We start from the raw sequence: 20,477 nt of genomic DNA, 5'->3' as shown, positions 1-20,477 counted from the left end.
TGCTTAAAGAAGAAGATTTGTGGTGTAGGCTAACACCCAGTGGTGACCAGCCTTCCTCCTGAACATGTACCTTGCTGCAGGGTGTAGTTCAAATCCTAATCTATTAGTCTATAAATCTAAAATTTCTTCAGAAGATCAACTGACTTAGGTGTGTTAGATCTGGGCTGGAACTGAACTCTGCAAAGTAAGTTAGCACTAAGAAGAACCTCTGTGGTGTCTATAGAAGGAAAGCTCAGACTTAATTTTAACTTTGCTTTCTCTTGTGTTACCTCCCAGCCAGCATCAGCTGGAGCTCTGGGTATTAGACTTTAAACCAAACAAGCTCATCAGTTAACAGACCAAACCAAGCTCAGCTGGACTTAATTTCCTCAGGCCCAGAGTTAGGATCCCTCAGTTTAAAGCTGTGATTGCCCCTTATTACTCTATGATCCAGTGTCCTTTACATGGATTAAGCCTAGTCTGCAATGTCAATGGAGATTGGTTTAGCCCAGCAGTCACTAACCCTGGTCCAGGAGATAGTGTTGACACCCATCCAAGATTTTTCTGGATCATTATGTGTTTTGGTCCTCTGTCCAGGAAAAAAGTCTATTCCTGGACACAGAAATCCAAGCACTTTAACAAAAGCACATAAAAGCATTTCTTATGAAGCATTCCTTTTAACTATTTATCCAATCAAACCATTTGTTTACAAAGAGTAAATTTGATTGGTTCTAATTACCTTTAGCATAGGGATACTTAATTAAAGAAGATGCTCTGTTGGTGACATTTTTAGGCACTAGGCAGCACTGCAACATGATAACTGAGAAGATTAGGTCCTGTAACAGAACAGACATCCATCTACCTTAGATTGCATTGGGAGCACAGCTACACATCCATTAAATTTGGTAAAAAAAAAAAAAAAGGCTTACTTTACCTGGACATCTACCTTCCTACAGAGTTAAGTTGCTGCCACAATCTGCCACACTTGCTTCAGCTAATTTCTTTAGAAGCTCGTTTGGTTGGATCAGATGTATTTGTGTTAGGAAAGGGAGGCAGCATGTTAGCTTGGAATTAAACTCTGTAGGAAAAAAGGATGTCCTGGAGGAAGGCTGGTGACCACTGGCCTGGGCTGTGATCTAACCTGAGTCTGGTAAACTCTCCTAAAGTGCTAAAATGTGTTTCTTTTTGCCATTCAGCTTTGGAAACTCACTCACTTATTTTGTACCTGCATTGTCTCAAAGGAATTTTGGAAGTAAATGTCCTTAATAGTTTTCATGTTCCTGTACAAATGTGTTTCTACAAATGAGATATGAGTCCTTTTACTAAACTATGATACTAATTCAAGTAAAGTAAATGAGGTTGTGAAACTATTAACCTTACTGGGTAAGTTTCATATACACAAATCCAGAGTCATGGCATCAGTTCCTGATTTTGGGCTGTTCTGCAACAACCTGAAATTTTTTATGATTTCTCATTACAAATACAACAGAAACAAAACAAAAAAAAGACATAACTTCCGTTAAACATTATTAAAACACTGCATCGAGTAACATAGATCATATCCATGAATGACTTATTTGCTGATCGAAGTTATTGTCATTATTATTTATTTATTGTTAAATTCATCTGATTTTATTATATTTATCAAATTTTAAATTTACTTTTATTTTGTTATTTATGTGTGGATGTATGTGTTGTCCTTTCATTTTAATATATGTTCAACATAAACTTGTATGTCTGTATGTCCAATTTTTCCAATAGGTACTGTATATTGATCCCTGTACGTGATTATTCAAATAAAATTTAAAATAAAATAAGAAATTTAATTTTAAAAAGCGCTAAATTGAACTCGCCACATTGCTGCCACCTAGTGTTGGGGGATGGGAAGACACTTTCCCCCCAGACACTAGATGGCAACAGAGGGACACAGAACAGCGGTGGGACAAACAGCCGGTCAGCATAAACATGACAAATAATGACTGTCACCCTGTCGCTTGCACTGCAATGGACGCAAAATCGGAGGAACGACCTGTGGGGTCCAAGTATGGATGCATTTTCACATCATGCGTTTAGTATCTACAGTAAAACTGTGAAGCATTTTGCAGGGAATGCATGCAAACTTCCTGTGTTCGTGTTTGCTATCGAGTTAGCCGCCTGTCTACCGGCTCTCTGTTTAAAGGGCTGCTCTCCATAACGCAAAATCTGTTTAATACCATATTTAATGCGGCGCGTTGCTGTGTTTGTGTCTTTAGCGCGGTGGTTCTGTCATATGAAAGTGTGAAGCGGTAGCTGGAACTTTGTAATCAGTGTAGAAGGACTGAACTGTGTGTTACTACAATGTTGTGGAAGCCTCTCTGCCTCCCTGTGTTTATCAGGCGTGTGTTACACTCTTACAGCAAAAAGGTTCTCTAGGAAAGGGAGTGGTTCTTTTTAGAACCATGAGTTTTATATTGAGCCCTTTTTATGCTTAAATGGTTCTTTGCATAGATTTGCTTCAGACTGATGGAGAATGTGTTGTATATGGTTCTATATAGAACCTTTTTGAAAATGGTTCTATATAGCACAAAAAACGTCAAGCTTGTAACAATATAAGAACGCTTTCTGATGATATATAGAACCATGTACAGCACATTCTCCATCACTCTGTAGAACAATTTCGCCATGTAAAGAACCATTTAAGCATGTAGAACCATTCCCTTTACTAAAAAACCCTTAAAGAACCATCTCTATGTATGTGTATGGCTGATATTTATGAGGATATTTATGATATTTATGCACTTTCCTTCTGTTTTTGCAGTTGTGATGCTTATTGAGGCAAACATGCACCCTTAAATGTGCCGAAGGGTGAATTTTGGTTCACTAATGAAATCAATGCATAGTTCTTAGTTCTTTAAGGGACCTTAAATGTATGAGTGTGAATGTGAAGAACCTCCTCATATTGTAAAGGTTCTAGGGATTAGAACCATACATCCACATCAAGAACCATATAGGAGGAACCTTTATTTTTAAGAGTGCAGGTCTGAATACATGCTGTCCTGTTGCAGGTATCAGTTGCTGGACCTGCCCTGGGAGGATGTCTTGGTGACCCATGTGCTGTGCTACATGCCTTTGCGGCATCTGGTCATCCTGCAGCGCGTGAGCAAGAGCTTTCGCTCTCTTGTTCAGGTTTACCTGGCCAACTGCCGCACTTTCGACTCTGCACAGGTGAGCTGTACCAGCTCCTCTAATGTTGCACATCAAGCTGAACTCATGGAGCTAGTTTTGTGGATGTGGCTCATGCCAAGTCTTAGACTGAATTACAATGCCAAAGGTGTTTCACCCTTAAAAATCCAGGTTAGTCTAGGTTTAGGCTTAATCTGGGTCTGGGAAACTGGCCCATACAGTATGGACAGTCTGTGTAATGAGTGTGGATGCTTTTCATTCTCATACATACTGTTCTTGAGTTAGGTACGTTTGAAGATGAGAAGGTTTATTTGATTCTTGTTTTGTTTTTTTGTTTGTGTGAACATCTGTGTGTTGAATAGAATTTCATTTTTAGACATTAATTTGATTTGTATTACTTTATATGCATAATATAGGCAGATAAGCAATGATAAGCAATGAGTAACTGGGCGGCATGGTGGCACAGTGGGTAGCACTGTCACCTCAACGTAAGAAGAGCCTGTGTCCTTTCTGTGTGGAGTTTTCCAGTTCTTTGCATGTTCTCCCTGTGTCTGTGTGGATTTTCTCTGGGTGCTCTGGTTTCGTCTCACGGTCTAAATAGGTGTTCAGGTGAATTAGAAATGCTAAATTGCCCCAGGTCTGATGTCTGTGTGTCCGCCCTGCGATGGACTGGTGATCTGTCCAGGGTTGTTCCTGCTTTCCGCCCAGTGAGTGTTGGGATGGGCTCCAGCAGAGAGTTCCAAGATGTGTTTATAAAACAGCTCTCGATGCATCTCATTTTTGATTTGGGGTGGCCTACATTATGATTTTGTCCCTGTTTTTAAATTTGAGTGTAGCCTGCACTCTGTGCACTTGTCTGTAGGCCTGTTTCACCACCTAATGTGTTTAAACTAAAATCTTAATATTTGGCAGGCAGAGATAAGGCATTTTATCTTTATTTTTTTAGTCACATATTGTATACAGTATATCTCTGACTCTGAATATAAATCTGAATATTTCTGGATTAGCTATTTAGCCCCTTTGCAGTATGTATGTATGTATGTATACAAAAATTGTGACCAACTTGGAACAGCAAATATCTATGTATATATCTATCTATGTATGTGTATCTGTGTCTCCAGACAGGTCCTCGTATTCCAAAGGAAGCTTTCTGCTCCATGCTTCGTGACAACAAGGTCCTCCACAGCCTCTCCGTCCACGGCTGCTCCGACTGGATCACTGATAAAGAGCTGCTCCCTGTGATTGGTCAGAACCAGTTGCTTCTTCGCGTGGACCTGCGCGGATGTGTCAGGCTGAGTCGCCATGCTCTGGTGGCCGTGTCCCTGAGCTGCCCCCGTCTGCAGCATCTGTGCCTGGCACACTGCGAGTGGGTGGACAGCCTGGCACTGAGGAGCCTGGCTGACCACTGCAGGGACCTGCGCTCTCTGGACCTCACCGCCTGCAGGCAGCTGAGGGACGAGGCTGTATGTTATGTGGTGGCAAAGTGGCCCTCACTGCGCTCGCTTTCCGTGGCTGTTAATGCTAACATCACGGACGTGGCTGTGGAGGAGGTGGCCAAGCGCTGCAGGGAGCTGGAGCAACTCGACCTGACGGGGTGTCTGAGGGTACGCAACGAGGCTATCAGGTGAGGCATAGAGAGTGAGGGGTGAGTGAGTTAGTGTTGCACAGTATGGACAATTCTTAATATGTTGTGGAACCTTAGATTGTGTGTTAGTTTTGTGATTATATTGCTAGATATTGTGGTTGAAATTTTATTTGGACCATTTTATAAACAAATTGGCGACTCAGTAATGTAACGTAGTTAAGTACTGTTACATTACATTTGACCAAAATAATTGTATTACACGAATACCTTGATTCATCAAAACACCCAGAGAAACTATTCTGGAACTGTGATTGATCAACATCCTTGAAGTACATAATAATAAAAACATTGTTAGTGTATTTATAAGTATATTTAACATTATAAATAAACATATATATTGATTTGCGTATCAATGTCTTCTGCAGTGTCAGTGTTAAAGGCCAATCTCACGGTTAACTGTTCAGGTCAGTCTGTTTTGTGGACCTAGTGTTTGTGCGAACTTCAAGAGTTTAGGAGTCTGATATGAGGCGAAGATCACAGTGATATCAGAACATATTGTTATTGGCAGATATTTGCTTCAGAAGAGTCAGCAATAGACAGATGTTTAGATTTGACCGATGTTTCAAATCAATATTTGATACCGTATTTATTGTACTCTAAAAGAGCAGGACGTTGAGGAGATGTGAGGCTACTGCACTAAAATCATATTTATTTATCTGCATTTGTAACCCTTTACAGATAAATATCACATTTCTTGGTAAGGCCAATCCAAGTGGATCTAGTCCCAATTTCTACATTTTATAAGTGTCAGCATTGGCAGATACGTACATGAAGAATATCAGATATTGGCATCGGCCCACAATTCCCATATTGATGCATCCCTAATTCTTGCACATTTTGCTGCAGCGTAAAAATTTGTCTTGTACACTGTATGTCCAAACGTATCCAGACAACTCTTCTAATTAGTGAATTCAGCTACACTAAGGTGCACCCATTACTGACACAGAAGCGCAAATTGTGCACATGCAGCTTGTATAACCTCCATAGAAAAGTACTGAATATAGAATGGGACACTGTGGAGCAGCCAAGCATGATCTTGCCAGTGCCAGGTTTTGGCAAGACAGGTTTAAAGCTCTTAACATGAGGCTGTGGAGCAGTGGAACGGTGTTATCTGGAGTGATAGAGCTCCATTCATTTGATCCAGAACTAATCATTGAACATCATTAAATGACTTCACTAATGCTCTTGAGATTGAATGCAATCAGATCCTAACAGCAATGTTACAACATCTAGTGTAAAGCCTCCCAGAAGAGTAGAAGCTGTTACTGCAGCAATAAGGGGACAGACTCACTACTGATGCTCTTGACTTTGGAAGAAATGTTGAATGAACAAGTGTCTACAAACCTCTGGACATATGGTGTATGACAGACTCTGTTCCAGAGCAAGTAAATGGACTGTTTAAATTCAATTTTGACATTTGAGTACTCCTGCCCCCTTATGAACACATATATAAGCATGTGTTTGTGTACTATAATTAAGAAGTTTCATTTGTTTTTGATTTTTATGATCTTTGTGTGTAGGACCGTGGCTGAATATTGCCCTAAACTGCAGTCCCTAAAGGTGAATCATTGTCACAATGTTAGTGAGTCCAGCCTGGGTGTTCTGCGAAGGAGGAATGTAGAGATCGACGTAGAACCTCCCCTCCAAAGGGCGCTAGTGCTGCTTCAGGATGTCGTGGGCTTCGCCCCCTTCATCAACCTCCAGATATAAAACCCACCTGGGACCACATGTATCATACATCTCAGAGTAAGAGTGCTAATCTCCCAGCATCTTCTCCACATACGGTCATATTTATTAGGATATAACGCAGCAGCAGTTAAGTCTTTTTCTGAGAATGATGATACATATGACCTCTGCAGCAGTCTAGACACAGGTGAGTGCTTTGTCCAGTGTATTTAAGAGCTAGTTTCAGTCTATTACTGCAAAATGTGTTGCTTGATGTATTTTAATGATAAAGAAATTCTGTTGTTTGTTATCTTTCAGGTTATCTCATCATTGATCTATTTGGAGCAGCTCTCTGTGCTGGCACACTGCAATATCATCTATGGAATATGAAAATGTATAGTAGCATTTTAGTGCAGCAGTATCTGTCCAAACCCAGTCCTGGAGGCTACAGCACCCCTGTTGATTATTAATTTTAGCATCAGGTGCATTCTAACAGGGGAAATTAAAGTAGCTCTCCAGACTGGACTTTGGCACACTTCTGTTTTAGAAAGTTTTAGCTCTTGTAAACAAATTTCCAGATTTTCTGAACATTTATTGAATCTGTCATACTCGACGTTTGCATGTATAAATGCAAAGTTCTTTGTATTCTACTATGACAATATGATGCATTCTGAGCACTCCAGTTGCTTTAGAAATCTTTTGAATTATGATGGGAGGCTCATCTGATTCATGCAGAATTGCAGGACTTATAGTGTTTAATTTTATTTATTTGGATTATTTTTGCTGTTTAATTTTGCACTTATGAGAGACTGAAAAAAATCACTTGCACTTTCCAGAGTATCCTTTTGTGTCATACCTCACTGAGCAAGTGGGTTGTGACGTGTTCCGGTGTCAGTGGACATACATGCACCTTCTCCATTTCTGCACAGTAGAATTGCTACTGTATAACATAAAAGTGATGGTAAAAAGTAACGCACAGTCAGTATAGGTCTAGCTATTGAGTTAACTGGAGTTAACTCGCCACATGTGGATGCATTTAATACAATCTTAAGGTACTGATCATTTCAGTAATGGCTTTGTAAAAAATCATTCATAAAATTTTATTTAAGATTTAAAGCTTTATTAGTAAATTGCATTTGGAAAAGAATGGCACCAGGCTTAGATTGGTCTCATTAGGAAGTTAATCAAATACAATGTTCTTAAACAATGTTACTTTGACACTTAATGGTGTTGAGCTGTTTATTATTTGCCTTCAACAGTCCATCACAATCACCTGCTCCATTTAAAAGAGAATTCCACCCATTTTCCAAAAGTTCTGCATAATAAATTGGAATGAAAGCAGTCATGCAGAGTGGTTTGATGTGGGTATTTATAGAGAATCTTGCAGTGGTAGAAACCAGGGGTTGTAATGTCTAAAAGAAAAATATAGCCACTTATTTACTTTCCAAAATAACCAGTGAAATTGTCATAAATCTTAATAAAAGGGTTTCATTGGGTGCTGTTTTGCTCCCAACATTCTGCATGTATGTCTTTAGCGTGAATGTATTTTTACAAATACATAGATCAACATCTTGTCTCAAAACTATTGTATAAGAGCCTCGGGCATCAGCAGCAAATACATAACCATTTCCCATCTTAATGATATAATTCTGCAGTTATTTTTGAAAAATTAGTGGAATTCCCCTTTTAAGAGTGAATTTAATTTAGAATGTCTTTTTTTTTTTTTGGAAAGATGTTAAATCATTCTTATATTTCAGTTGCATTCATGTGTGGACATGGAGAGTGAAAGCCACTGTATAACCCATCACAGCACACCTGGTTCAGCTCATGTTGTGTGAGTTGAGCTAGGGGTGTTGGAGCTCCTGTGGGCAGACTGTTCTACTGTATCACACATTGTATTATCAAACGTGGACTTTGTGTTTTGCTTTATTAATGTTTTTTTTATGATTCTGTATACATGTGTTAAATGTTATTGTAAAAGATGTCTAATTGTCTTATACAAATTGCTGTATGAAGGAATATATAATCTTATACAGTATAGTGGTCTGACTTTGATTCAGTTAGTGAATGTTTAATAACATTTGGTGAACTTCACACATGGAACTTTGCAGATTTGCCATAACCCAGTTCTTATTCATAATCATGAGCTAAATTTTACTGGTTTCTCTGCACTCAGGTCATTCTTTACAGTCAGCCTTATGTATAATATGGTGATGGTCCTAACACTGCAGACTTTTGCATGTTGAACATCTTGTGAGATGTATTAAGGCTTGCAGTACAACCAAATGACCACTAGATGTCAGTAGAAGCTAGTGTTTGTTGGAATCCTAGCGCAAATACTATTTTGGTCATTTGGATCAGTGCTATATTTGTGGCTGGCTTTATTCCAAGTAATCTCTCTCGCTCTCTCCATGCTGATGTAATCCATATTTGCTAATACATGTTCAAGCTATATTAAGAAACTATAAACCATGCATAGCTTTAGCTCTAACTTATGCGACTGTCAAAATGGTATCTGAGGAAAATTGTGCCATTAAGTCAGGCATGTTGATGAAGTTGGTAATGGAAATAACGAATGAGCTACAATTTCCTCAATACTATTCCAAAGGCAAAAATACCAAGAAACTACATGCACAAAGTAAACATGAGTTCAGCAGAGCTGGATCATTTAGAAAGAGCAACCAGGGCAGTGAAAAAAGGAAAGTCGATCATGCTCAGTCTCCCACCTCATGCAACTCACTGCCTTCAGCCTTTGGACAGAGCTGTTTATGGGCACTTAAAGATATAACCACAACAGAGCCCCTGATGGATGGACATGATTGAATCCTGGCGAGTCAGCGTCTGTATACGATGTCCCAGCAGCAGTTGTGTACTAAGCCTTTGTGACATCCATGATGCAATAAAGCATCCTGTCCATGTTCTGCTAGGAGATGATTTTACCGAAGAAGAGTTTGGCCCCCTTGCTATTTGTATGGTCACAGTTGCAGGTGTCTGTCCTGTCTGACACTGCCCTATAATGATTAGTCTTCCTGGTCATCTAGATCCATCTTTTCACCCACCTTCAACCAATGTACCTTGCAGAAAATCTGGGCCAACAACTAAAATGTTTTTAAAAAGTCACTAAAAGCAGCTCAGAGGGTGAAATTAGCATTTATCTACACTCTTAGAAAAGATGGTTCTTCAAGGGTTGTTTAGTAAGGAAAATGGTTCTGTACACTCAAAGAACCCCTTTGCATGATTAAAAGTTGAAATGCTGAAATGGTGCGTCAAATTGATGAAGGATGTGCTGTAGATGGTTCTATATGGAACCTTTTTGAAAAGGGTTCTGCTGTTGTTACAAGCTTGACCTTGTCACAATAGAAGAACCCTTTTTGGTACTACATAGATCCCTTTTCAAAACAACGCATTCCCCATCAATCTGAAGAATGCTTTCATGATGCAAAGAACCTTTTAATCATGCAAAGTGTTCTTTGAGTGTTCATGGCTCCATATAGAACCATTTTCTTTACCAAAAACCCCACGAAGAACTGTCTTTTTTAAGAGTGTAGCTGACACACCAAATGTTGAGAGCTGTATGAGAATGACGTCAAAGTGTAGCAGAGAATTTTGCAGGTAAACTGAAGGTGCTGCTAAGATGTTCCCCCGCAGCTTTGACAGGTGGAATGTGGGGTAGGCCGGGTAGGGTGGTGGCATCTAAGGTTCAGTTGTAGAGCACAGTGCTGTCTAGGTCATAACAGAAACCTGGATAGTACTTAAGCATTTCTTAGAAGCAGATAAATGCTTTTCGCAATAACATGCGTTTTAGCTTCATCTATTGAGCCACTGTCACTTTGTCCATGTTATATTGCTATTTGTTGTTATTTACATAATAATTTAAATATACTGTACTGCCCCTCACTTGTTTGCCATTGCTTAATGTACCCCTTTTTATACTCCGTTTACCCTGCACTTGGGCCAAGTTGCGCCTGATTACCACCTCTGTATTTCCAGGATTAATTTACCTGTAATTGTACAACATCCTGAACTGTTGCTGATGGCAGTTTTCAACAACAGACATTAGGCTGCAGTATTGACCATATGGATAGTGGTCCTGCAGAATGCCCTGTCTTCTGTTTGAGTCTTCAAGCATCCTGAGCATCAAGCATCAATGGTTTCACTGACTTGTGTCCATCTATCTTGTAGCTGGCCATCCTCTTCCTATTTTGCATTCAACTGTTCCAAGCATCATTGTCGTTTCCAAATAAAATAGAAGAGGTTCGGGCTTTGAGTGAGAAGGGAAGCTTGATTTGGTCAATGATCTGTTTTCTTTGCCTTCCAAGGTACTCTCAAAAGTCTTCGCCAACACCAAAGTTCAAAGGCACATCCTTAAAGAAAATTGGCTTCTACCAGCCGATTCTCCGCATGTATGTGTGTCTCCTAAAACTCACAGTATTTTATAGACAATTTGCATTTCCAAACTAAGTTATATGCAGAGCTGGGATGTAACAAAAGTATTGGGAATTCATATTCAGAATGCAGAAATTAAGTATACATTGTAAAGACAGTGTTCGGAATATGGTTACCTTTAGGGTGATTTTGGGAGAATACTTTTAGAATATTTACCCACTGCAAAAAAACTTTATAAAAAAAATCTTTATAGAAAACAACATCTCGTTTAGTAACTTGTTTATTGAACTTGAAAATCAGCGCACAGCATGCAGAAAACATGCTGCTTGGACGAACACAAAATAACTTAATTACGGCTTCCTTACAAACTCTGAAGTTCCTGCTAACGCCCATGTGTCAAACAAAAGGTCCGGGGCCAGATAAGTCCGGAGCATAATCCAACCTGGCCCACGAAATTATTTTGATTTTCTATTAATATTAGCCTGTTTCACAACACTCTGCACTACAATCCCCAGCATGCACCACAGCATAATGTGCATAATGTAATATAGCCTATTGTAATGTGCATAATGTTATGTACTGTAGCCTATTTATATATTTATTCATTTATTTGTTTTATTTTGGAATATTTCAAGTATTCATTATGTAATATTTCAAGGTTCACTTCAACTGCCTTTATTTTAATGTTGGTGTTTTGGCATATTTTGAATAAACAATAGACAACTCAGGTTATAGCAAAATGTTATTTAACAGTCAAATAAAAACAAGTGGTTCTCTGGCCCACAGATTTGTAGACGTTTTTTAATATGACCCTTTTAGTGGTTGAGTTTGACAGCCCTGTGCTAAAGCCTGAGTGGACTGATAAATCAATGTGATGGGTTGGTTATTAATCACAGTGTTACTGGGCTCTTTTGAGGGATGATCAAACTAATAATCTCCTCAGTAGTGGACATGTTTGCAAAAGATAAGCTTTGCATCTGTGTTGTACTGGACTCCTGCTGCCTTCTTAGTATGTATTCTGAATATATTACTGTATTATGTCATGTAATGGAACATGTTACTGAACACATTTAGGACAGTGTATTCAGTATTCATCCACCACTACTTTTCAAAGTATTCTGGTTATATGTAATTACATCTGATATTCTGTTTCAGCCAGTGACGTTTAGTCATCTTTATGCATTGCCATAGAGTTAAACCCTGGCGCCACAGGCTATTGCTTCTGTAATTGCTTCATAAATATGTATGAATTTGTCAGGAAGTGGCGCGCGCGTAATATCTAAATGATTAGCCAGCAAAGCTCAGTTTGAAATGTTAGTGCTGTTATGTTATCCCCACTGTACAGGGCAAACAACAACACGTGCACGTGCCTCCCAGAAGCCCTCATGCGCTCTGGAGAAAAAAAAAAAAGACTGAAAGTCGTCACACCTGCAAAATGATAGCGATTGCACGAGCGCGCGCACTGAGCATGCTCCTGCCGGCAGGGAGGGTGAGGGAGAGTGCGTGCGTGCGTGCGTGCGTGCTGGAGTGAGTGCAGGAGTGTGTGCAGTGCCTCCGGCGCCACGAGCCGGGCACGGAGCTCGAGGTGGAGACTAAAGCTAAGACAGCCGGACAGCTGGTCAGTTTGTGCTGCTGGACAAGCACCAGAGCTTCAGAAGGAGCTGAGCTCCACTCTGTGCTGTCCTGCGGTGGAGCCGGAGACTGGAGCCCGGCGCTGGGTGCTGTGCTTCATGCGGACTGCAGCAGCAGCAGCAGACGGAGGACGGAAGGACAGACGGACGCAGTCTCCTCACAGCCTTCCCGCCATCCTCAGGTAACTAACTCCATTTCCCCTCCTCCCGCCCCCACATTCATCTACTGTGTATCTTTGATCTTGCTGTCGATAGCAGAAGGGAACGTTTTCTTGAGAAACGCCGCTCAGCTGATGATGAAGACATAAGGCTCATCATAGGAGGACAAAATGCTCACTTCAGGATTAGTTCCTATCCAGTTTGTGTGGCTCATGGCTGCTAATCTGTCTTCAAGACAGAAAAAAGGACAGTAAATAGGCGCGTGTTGACTCAGAGGGACGGAGATGTTCTCCTGGCAGCTGCTCTGTCATCTCTGTCGTTCAGCCCTATGAAAGCCAAATACTTCACTGGCAAGTTTTTGAGAGCTGCCTTTGAGGACCAGTTGAATGAGACATGGAGGTCATATGCTCAGTTATAAGATAAGAGGTGGGGCTGTAGCGATACTCTTTTTCAAACGCGATACGAATTTCGATACTGAGGTCAAAATGCGCTTTTACTTTCGATACTTTATTAGTGAAAGATGTCTTGATTGTACAGAGTGATTATTATATATCAAATAGTTTGGTTTAGCTCGTTGTTTTGAAAACAAGATTGTAAAGCAGCAGGTGCTTGTGTAAAATAGTGTTAAACAGTGCCACTGCGCTGTAAACAATACCAAAACATGCCTTATAATATGATGTTGTCAGAGCAAAACCTTGTATCTCCATTTTTGTTGTTTTTCAGTTTTTGACATAATTTGGAAGTGCCTGTTGTCCATTACATTGTGTGAACATTTCATGATGAATGGACCAAAAGAAATGACCCAAAATTAGTCAAAATAAAGTCTGGTTCCACTGACTTACATTAAAAGTATTTTTTTTGTTCCTTCTCCTGTAAAGTTACCATTTTGGAGATACGACAGCAGTGAGATATATATGTCAGTACATATCGATGTGTGGGTGTGTACATATATATATATAGCAAAAGTACAGTATGAGGATACTTTGTGAAATGTTCTCATTACGTAATGTCACAATATTTATTTATTTGTTTAACTATCTGATATGTTAGAAACAGACAAAACAACCAGTAGTGCCACATTTAAAAAAATACCATCAAAAACTAAAGTACAGTGATGTTTATTCAGTATTTCACATACTGCAATGCACTGAATAAAATTTAACATGACTAATTACGATGTTTGTAATCAAGTGTGCTGTTGTTCAGTGTTTTAGAAGTTCAGACGATAGCTGTGAAATACTCAGAAAAGCATATTGTGACATATTGTAACGTAATTAATGGCGATAATACTAAATAATTGTCAGGATACCTAGCCCAAGTTTAAAAGCTGATCACCCATAGATGAGAAATACCTCTGCATCTGACTTCGTGGAGCTTTGGTGAGGTGTTGCTAGAATAAATGTCACTGCCGAAAAGTTGTTGCTTTTCCTCAGTGATATTAGAAGGATGAAACAAAGACACTGTGTGTCTAAAAATTCTCATTAAGCTGCCCATATCCTGCATTTTTCTTAGTTATTTTTTGTCCTTTGAAGTCCTCATATCATTTGATGTGTTAACTGTGGCAACTGTCATTTTCACATGACTGTTTTCTTCCTTTGTACCATTAACAGGCTGTTTTTGTTGCTCTGGATTTAAGCCTGATATGTGTAAATGATCTCTGTTGTAATTGGCTTCCCTGCCTTGTAGCCTTATTCAAAAAGCAGTCTGGACTGAAACACTCCTGATAACTTTAGTGTGAATGAGCAGGGCTATATTGTTCTCGGTTCAATAGATATACATATGTAAATGCATTTGTTTTCATGACATCGCAAAAGCAAGGATCAGATTTTTACAGCGTTGTTTCTACATACAGACTTAAGGACTGGAGAGTGAATGGTTTTGAAACTTCCATGGTGTTTACTTACTGCATCAAACTCTTTTATTTAATAAAAGTAAGGAAAATGATTTTTTCTATGATATGGGCCCTTTAATACAGACTGCTCTCCATGCAGCTCTGCTACACAAATGTCAAGCGCTAGTGATTCAGTCAGGTGTTGCAGGTGTAGTCAAACGTCTGTGAGGACCTGGATGTTTTGGATATTTTCAGCATTACAGTGATGACCATTTATCCATGTTGGGGCTGACTTTCCACATTGTTAGACAGTGTGGCAGGTTCAGTATTGTGTTGCAAGGTGACATTGCAAAGTGGCTTTGCTGAAGTAAACAGACACTTATTGAACAACCTGTATTCTTCTTTCTTTAGTCACAGAGGGGTGTGTAATATGTGCACTAGTAGATGGTGATGCTGATGAGATGAGGTTGGGTCCCTAATATATGTGCTGCTTTTTAAAGGAACGGTTCACAGAAAAATCAAATTTACACATATTAAATGTAGCTGACTGGCCAGTTGCCCAAAGCGTCCAAAGGAGAGGTCATCCAAAGTGTCATGCTGATATAAAAACATGGTTAAAAACTGAATTCAGTTGATTTTTAAAATTTATTTTAATGACAGTCAGTGGTGATTGCTCCCAGTGCCTTTGACTACAAATGAGTAAAAATCCTGCAAAGCGTTGTGAATTGAGTTGACTGCACTTAGCACAGTGGGAAGTTTCCAGGGCAGTACTGGTGAAGATATGTGCTGCTGAATACCCCTGAGAGACTGACCCTTAAGGTCAGCTGAAGTTAAAAGCTTTGGTCCTGTTTTTATCTCATTCACAGGGAGGCCACAGACACTCTTTCTTATTATTGTGCTGTTGTGAGCCTTGTTTCTGTGTGGAGGCTGAGGAGACAGAGACTTTACAGAAAAAAAGACAAAGTTATTTGCTATACGGGTGATGAATTACACAGGCTGGTAGAATGGACAGAGTACAAGGCCATTTGGACTGCAGAACGCTGTGTGTTTCATCATGAACTAGAGCAGAGAGAGAGAGAGATTGAAAGGGGAAATAGACAGATAGTGGGTGAATGAGGGGAAAAAGAGAGACAGAGGATGAGTGAGGGGTGGAGGAGGCTCATGTCCGCAGGATAGGGAGAGTGTTTTGTCTTTATTACTTTTGCTGTCTTGAGGATTTCAGCCAGGCCGCTCACTACAGCCACCAGCCAGCTGTTACTGATGGACCCTGAGGTTAGAGACGTTACCTCTAACAAACATTCGTCCTTCTGCCCTCTTTCTTTCTTTTTTCTCTCTCGCTCTTTCCTCTTATCCTCTTATCCTCTTTCTTTCTTTCTTTCTTTCTTTCTTTCTTTCTCTCTCTCTGTCTCTCTCTCTCCCCTTATAATTGGGTCTTTCTCTCTGTGTAACTTGCTTTCCCTCTTTTTCCCTCTCGTTTTCTTTCTCTCCCTCTCCCTACTCTCTCTCTCTCTCTCTCTCTCTCTCTCTCTCTCTCTCTCTCTGTTCCCCTGTCTCTCTGTCTCCTCCATATTTTCTCTTCCCCTCCCCTCCTTTGTCTCTCTGTTTATCCCTCTATCCCTGTCTTTCCTTCCCTCTTTCTCTCTCTCCACTTTTCCTCTCCTTCTCTCTTTATTTCCCCCCACCCTCCACTCATTCTGCTTGCCTCTGCATTTTCTGCCTGTGTAAATGGCTCCTACAGCCCCCACTGCAGTGATCTGGGCTCTGGTCATATTTACCTGTCATGTTAGTCTGTTTTGTGGTCAGACATCACTGTCTCATTAGGACTGATTACAGTCTTACCCATCTGTACCTGTTGGTGCAGCTGTGGGGGCACTAATTCCGGGGCTGTTTTAGACCCCATTTATGGCAGTAAATCTGCACACGCTGTGGCCGGAGGCTGTTTGACTGAGCGCCAGCAGTTTGGGTTGTGGTTATTTGTTTGTAGCTTGTCGCTGCAGACAGCACTTGTACTGAAATTAGATTCAGCAGTGTTGATTTTTAGACAGGCTACGGCATCATTGAGCTGTGCTAAGCAGGTCTCTCTCTCTCTCTCTCCTCTCTCTCTCTCTCTCTCTCTCTCTCTCTCTCTCTCTCTCTCTCTCTCTCTCTCCCTCCCCCTCCCTCCCCCCCTCTCCCCCTCCCTCCCCCCCCAGCCTTTTATTTTACTCCGTGTGTGTCCCTCTCTCTTGCTTGCTCTCACTCTCTGTCCTCTTTTCCTCTCTTTCTTTCTTTCTCTTTCTTTCTTTCTTTCTTTCTTTCTTTCTTTCTCATCTTCTTTTTCCTTCTTTTTTTCTCCTAATCTCTCTCTCTCCCTCTCCTTCCTTTTTAGAATTGTGTCTTTGTCTCTGTCAGCCTTTTATTTCACACTCTCTCTTTCTCTCTCTCTCTTGCTCGCTCTTACTCAGTCTTCTTTTCCTCTCCAACGTTCTTTTTCTTTCTTTCTCATCTTCTTGTTCCTGTCTTTCTTTCTCTTTTTCTTTTTCTCCTGCTGTCTCTGCCCCCTCTCTGTTTTCAACTTATCTCTGTCCCTCCCTCCTGCCCTCCCCTATTTCACTCTCTTTCTCTTCTATCCATCTTTCTCTCTTACTTTTTCTCTTATTCTTTCTTTCCCTCAATGTGTTCTAACATCTTTTTTTCTTTCTTTTCTGTCTCTCCTTTTTTCTCCTGTTCCCCTCTCTCTCCTCTTTCCCACTGTCTTTTTTCTCTCTCTCTCTCTCTCTCTCTGCCTCTCTCTGTGTCTCTCTCTGTCTCTCTCTCTCTCCATCTCCCCCCACCCTTTCTCCCTCTTTTTGTGTATGTGTGTAGTTGGCTGTCCTCCTCTAGCGTGTCCTCTTCTTATCAGTCACAAAAACAACTGATCAGAGCGATCAAGTCTTTCGTCTTTTGCACGTCTTCCACATTCTGTTTTCTCTGCTTCCCACAGCGCTCTTTCTCTCCTACCCCCTCACTAACCTTTCACACCTTCTTTTTTTACCTTTCTGCTTTCACTTGTTCCAACCTCAATCTTTCTCTCCTCTTCTTTGCATAAATGCACTGAATTCTGGGAGATCCAGGTCCTTTTTAGTCACAAGAATATTTACCTAATAAGAACCTACATGCATTTAGATATGTATGCAAGTTGCTTTCGGTTTGTTGTCTTCATCATCCCTGCATTCTAGTTGACGTACTAAAGTACTGAGCATAATGATGAGGAGGTTCTGCCCTTCCCTTGTTGACCTACCTTTTTACAGAGTTTAGTGCAGGCCTCACTTGAGTATTCAGGTGCTCCTGGAGTTGATCATCTGGAACAGGTGTGGTAGAGGAGGGGTCATATGTAACCTTCAAAACACTGCAGAGTATATACAGTGAAGAAAATTAGAAAGAGACTGGAGTGTGAGGGGTGTCAGAGGTGATTTTTGAAGCCGTTATATGTATTGGAATTTGTTAAAAGGGGAAAAGAGGTCATTTTGAGACTGCATGATGTTTACAGTCCTGATTTGTCTCAGTAGAATACACTGGAGGGCAGAACTCAACACCAGCAGATGTTGATTGTGTTACAGTTACTAAGACTGAGGTTACACTATGCAAGTCAGGGAGACTTCAGCAAAGATAAAATCAGGGTAAAATATGTCATATTCCTTGTTCCCTGTTTAACGTAAAAGGAAAAAATGTCCTTTAATTGAAGAAGAGTAGTGTCCACAAAATAGCCCCAAAGCTGAACTCTTCAATACTGTGTTAAGCTGTCTGTTGGTGAGTCGCAAGTGGAAAGCTTTTCTGCGTAATCAGATCACTGGAAATGGTGACATTGATCTAAATTGTTGTCTTTGTCTGTTTGTTAATCAGTAGTGCACTGTCAGTGAATAGTATGACTGTGTGACTGAATTGCTGTAATGTCATTTGGATAAAATAGAAGTTGGTGGAATTGCATCTGGAGGGACTGGATCTCCTGCTGTGTGCAGGTCAGAGGGATGTCATGTTGTAGCATTTCTCTGTATGTGCTGTGCTGGTTTGAAGCTCCTAAAATGACATTTGCTTGTGTAATACTACATTTAATTCTCAAATGTATTAGAAAATGTTTCATACGTTTATACGACATGGTAATGTGGAGATCAGCATACCTGTCAGATGATCCTACTATGGAGGTGGGTGATGGAATGTTTAATGTGAGGTGGCTGTATTGGCCAGAAACACTGACTGGTGTAATCCATATACACACATGAGTCTGGTTACTGTGATGACGCTGCACAGTGCTGTGCAGGAACTTTATTTTAAGAAAGTGAAAACTCTTGAGGTTTACGCTCACAGCCGTGAGACTGCAGCAGAGGCAAAAACACGGATAAACCCTGAGACTTGACAGCAATGGATCAGTGTGCATCAGGCAGGCACAGTCTGAGATCAGCTGAGAGAGTGAGAGGGAAAGCATGAAAGGAGAGAGAAAGAGAGAGCGGAAGAGAAGGGTGCATGAGGGACGAGACAGATTCATGAGTCGTGGGAGAAGTGTGTTGTGTTGCTGGGCAATAGAGGTGTGAGTGTATGTGAAAGAAAGTGAGAACACATGAGGAGGTGTATTTGGTAGAAGTAAAATCTCTCACCTCGCTGTCCGTCAGTGTCTGGTGTTCCTTAAAAAAGATAAAGGGATTGCATAACAGATATGGTCTTTCTGCTGGACACAGGTCAGTGGAACATATCTATGTTGATCCCAAGGTACAAACAACTACTACTACTAATACTATTAATGTTACTACTTCTATTACTTCTATTGGTAACTACTTCTATTACTACTTCTACAACTATTACGATTATTTCTGCTGCTCCCACTACTATTACTATAACAACTACTGCTTCCACTAATACTATTACTGCTACTACTATTATTGCTACATCAAGTAGTACCACTCCTACTACTGTTACTAATTTTAGTACTATTTCTACTACTACTTCTACCACTACTACTACTGCTTGTACTACTACTACTACAACAAATACTACTACTCCACTCTCAGAATAAAGGTGCTAAACGGTCACTGGGGCGGTACTCCTCTTCTCACTAGGGTGGTACCCTTAAGGGTACATCTTCTCTACCTTTGAGGAACATAAGTGTACCATTTTCCATTACAAATATATTTTTTAAAGTTGTATTGACCCTACTCGCCTGTTAATAGTTGATAGTTTGCCTGAAATAGTAATTTTCCAGGTATTTTTTTTAGATCATGTCGCATGTCTTTACATATTAACAGTCATAAATCACACACAGGCTGAAAAAGAACATCTGGATAGTTCTCAAATGTAAAATCAACATAATGCTGATGTAGATATGATGACAATAGTATATAATTTACTTACATCCTCAAAAGACATCACCAAGTTTTGACTGTGTTCTCTTTAAATACTCTTTCAGCAAGCTCACAGTCATCAGATTTGTCCCCTTTGGAGTCTGAAGTGCAACCATTTTTACAGAATGGGCCTCATTAACCAATCTTTTCTAAGTTTTTTTTAATGTATTCTTGAGAAAGGTCCTAAGAAAAAGTCTGTCAGATTCATGGCGTCTTCTTAAACTGCAGAACTGTGTACACCTTTGTGCTCTTGAGTCTGTGTAGATTCTGTTCTTACCTAAGAACTAATCCCATATAAGGAGACGTTGGTGAATGTCACAATCTGCATAAAAACTGCTTAAGTGTGTTTTAAAAATACATTTCTTCTTAAGAACGGTTGGTGAATAAGGCCCATTGTTCTTGTACAATTACTTATTTCCTCCTATTCCCCAAACCTTACATAGTCTAGCTTTAAGATTTATGACTGGAATTAAGGTGGCAGTCATAAACTGCCCTAACTGGTAGGCCCGTTTTGCATAATGCTTCTAAATACTGTCACCGCACCCACTGACACATATAGGTTGATGGGCATGGCAGTATAGAGGTAGTAGGCATGTTTAACAGTTACATGACAGTTACCAAATTCCTAGTTCTGAGATGGCTACAGCTCTGTTTCTGTGGATATTCCA

The 20,477-nt window shown here is 40.2% G+C and overlaps 1 protein-coding gene across 2 annotated transcripts; it reads left to right on the top strand.

The window, feature by feature from the left end:
- The first annotated feature begins 1,907 nt into the window (after positions 1-1,907).
- fbxl15 (F-box and leucine-rich repeat protein 15) lies at positions 1,908-7,622 on the top strand. 2 transcript variants are annotated; one of them, XR_005006800.1, is made up of 5 exons: positions 1,908-2,021; positions 3,024-3,183; positions 4,263-4,765; positions 6,307-6,659; positions 6,770-7,622. XR_005006800.1 is itself a non-coding variant. In XM_036563333.1 (5 exons), the coding sequence occupies exons 1-4, from the start codon at positions 1,945-1,947 to the stop codon at positions 6,494-6,496; spliced, it is 930 nt and encodes a 309-aa protein (XP_036419226.1). In that variant the 5' UTR covers positions 1,908-1,944; the 3' UTR covers positions 6,497-6,532; positions 6,770-7,622. The 2 variants fall into 2 exon arrangements, 1 of the variants encoding a protein (XP_036419226.1); XM_036563333.1 differs by having other exon boundaries at positions 6,307-6,532.
- Positions 7,623-20,477: the final 12,855 nt, after the last annotated feature.

This window comes from Colossoma macropomum, unplaced genomic scaffold, assembly GCF_904425465.1.
Source record: "Colossoma macropomum unplaced genomic scaffold, Colossoma_macropomum, whole genome shotgun sequence".
NCBI lineage: Eukaryota > Metazoa > Chordata > Actinopteri > Characiformes > Serrasalmidae > Colossoma > Colossoma macropomum.
Note: the sequence above shows the minus strand (reverse complement) of the source record. Positions and strands in the feature narration are given on the sequence as shown.

Bases quoted from the DNA above. Each gene is read 5' to 3' on its own strand.
- fbxl15 (XM_036563333.1), top strand. From the start codon at position 1,945: ATGACAAATAATGACTGTCACCCTGTCGCTTGCACTGCAATGGACGCA. The intron at 3,184-4,262 runs GTGAGCTGTACC...CTGTGTCTCCAG, and splicing joins GCACTTTCGACTCTGCACAG to ACAGGTCCTCGTATTCCAAA. The intron at 4,766-6,306 runs GTGAGGCATAGA...CTTTGTGTGTAG, and splicing joins GTACGCAACGAGGCTATCAG to GACCGTGGCTGAATATTGCC.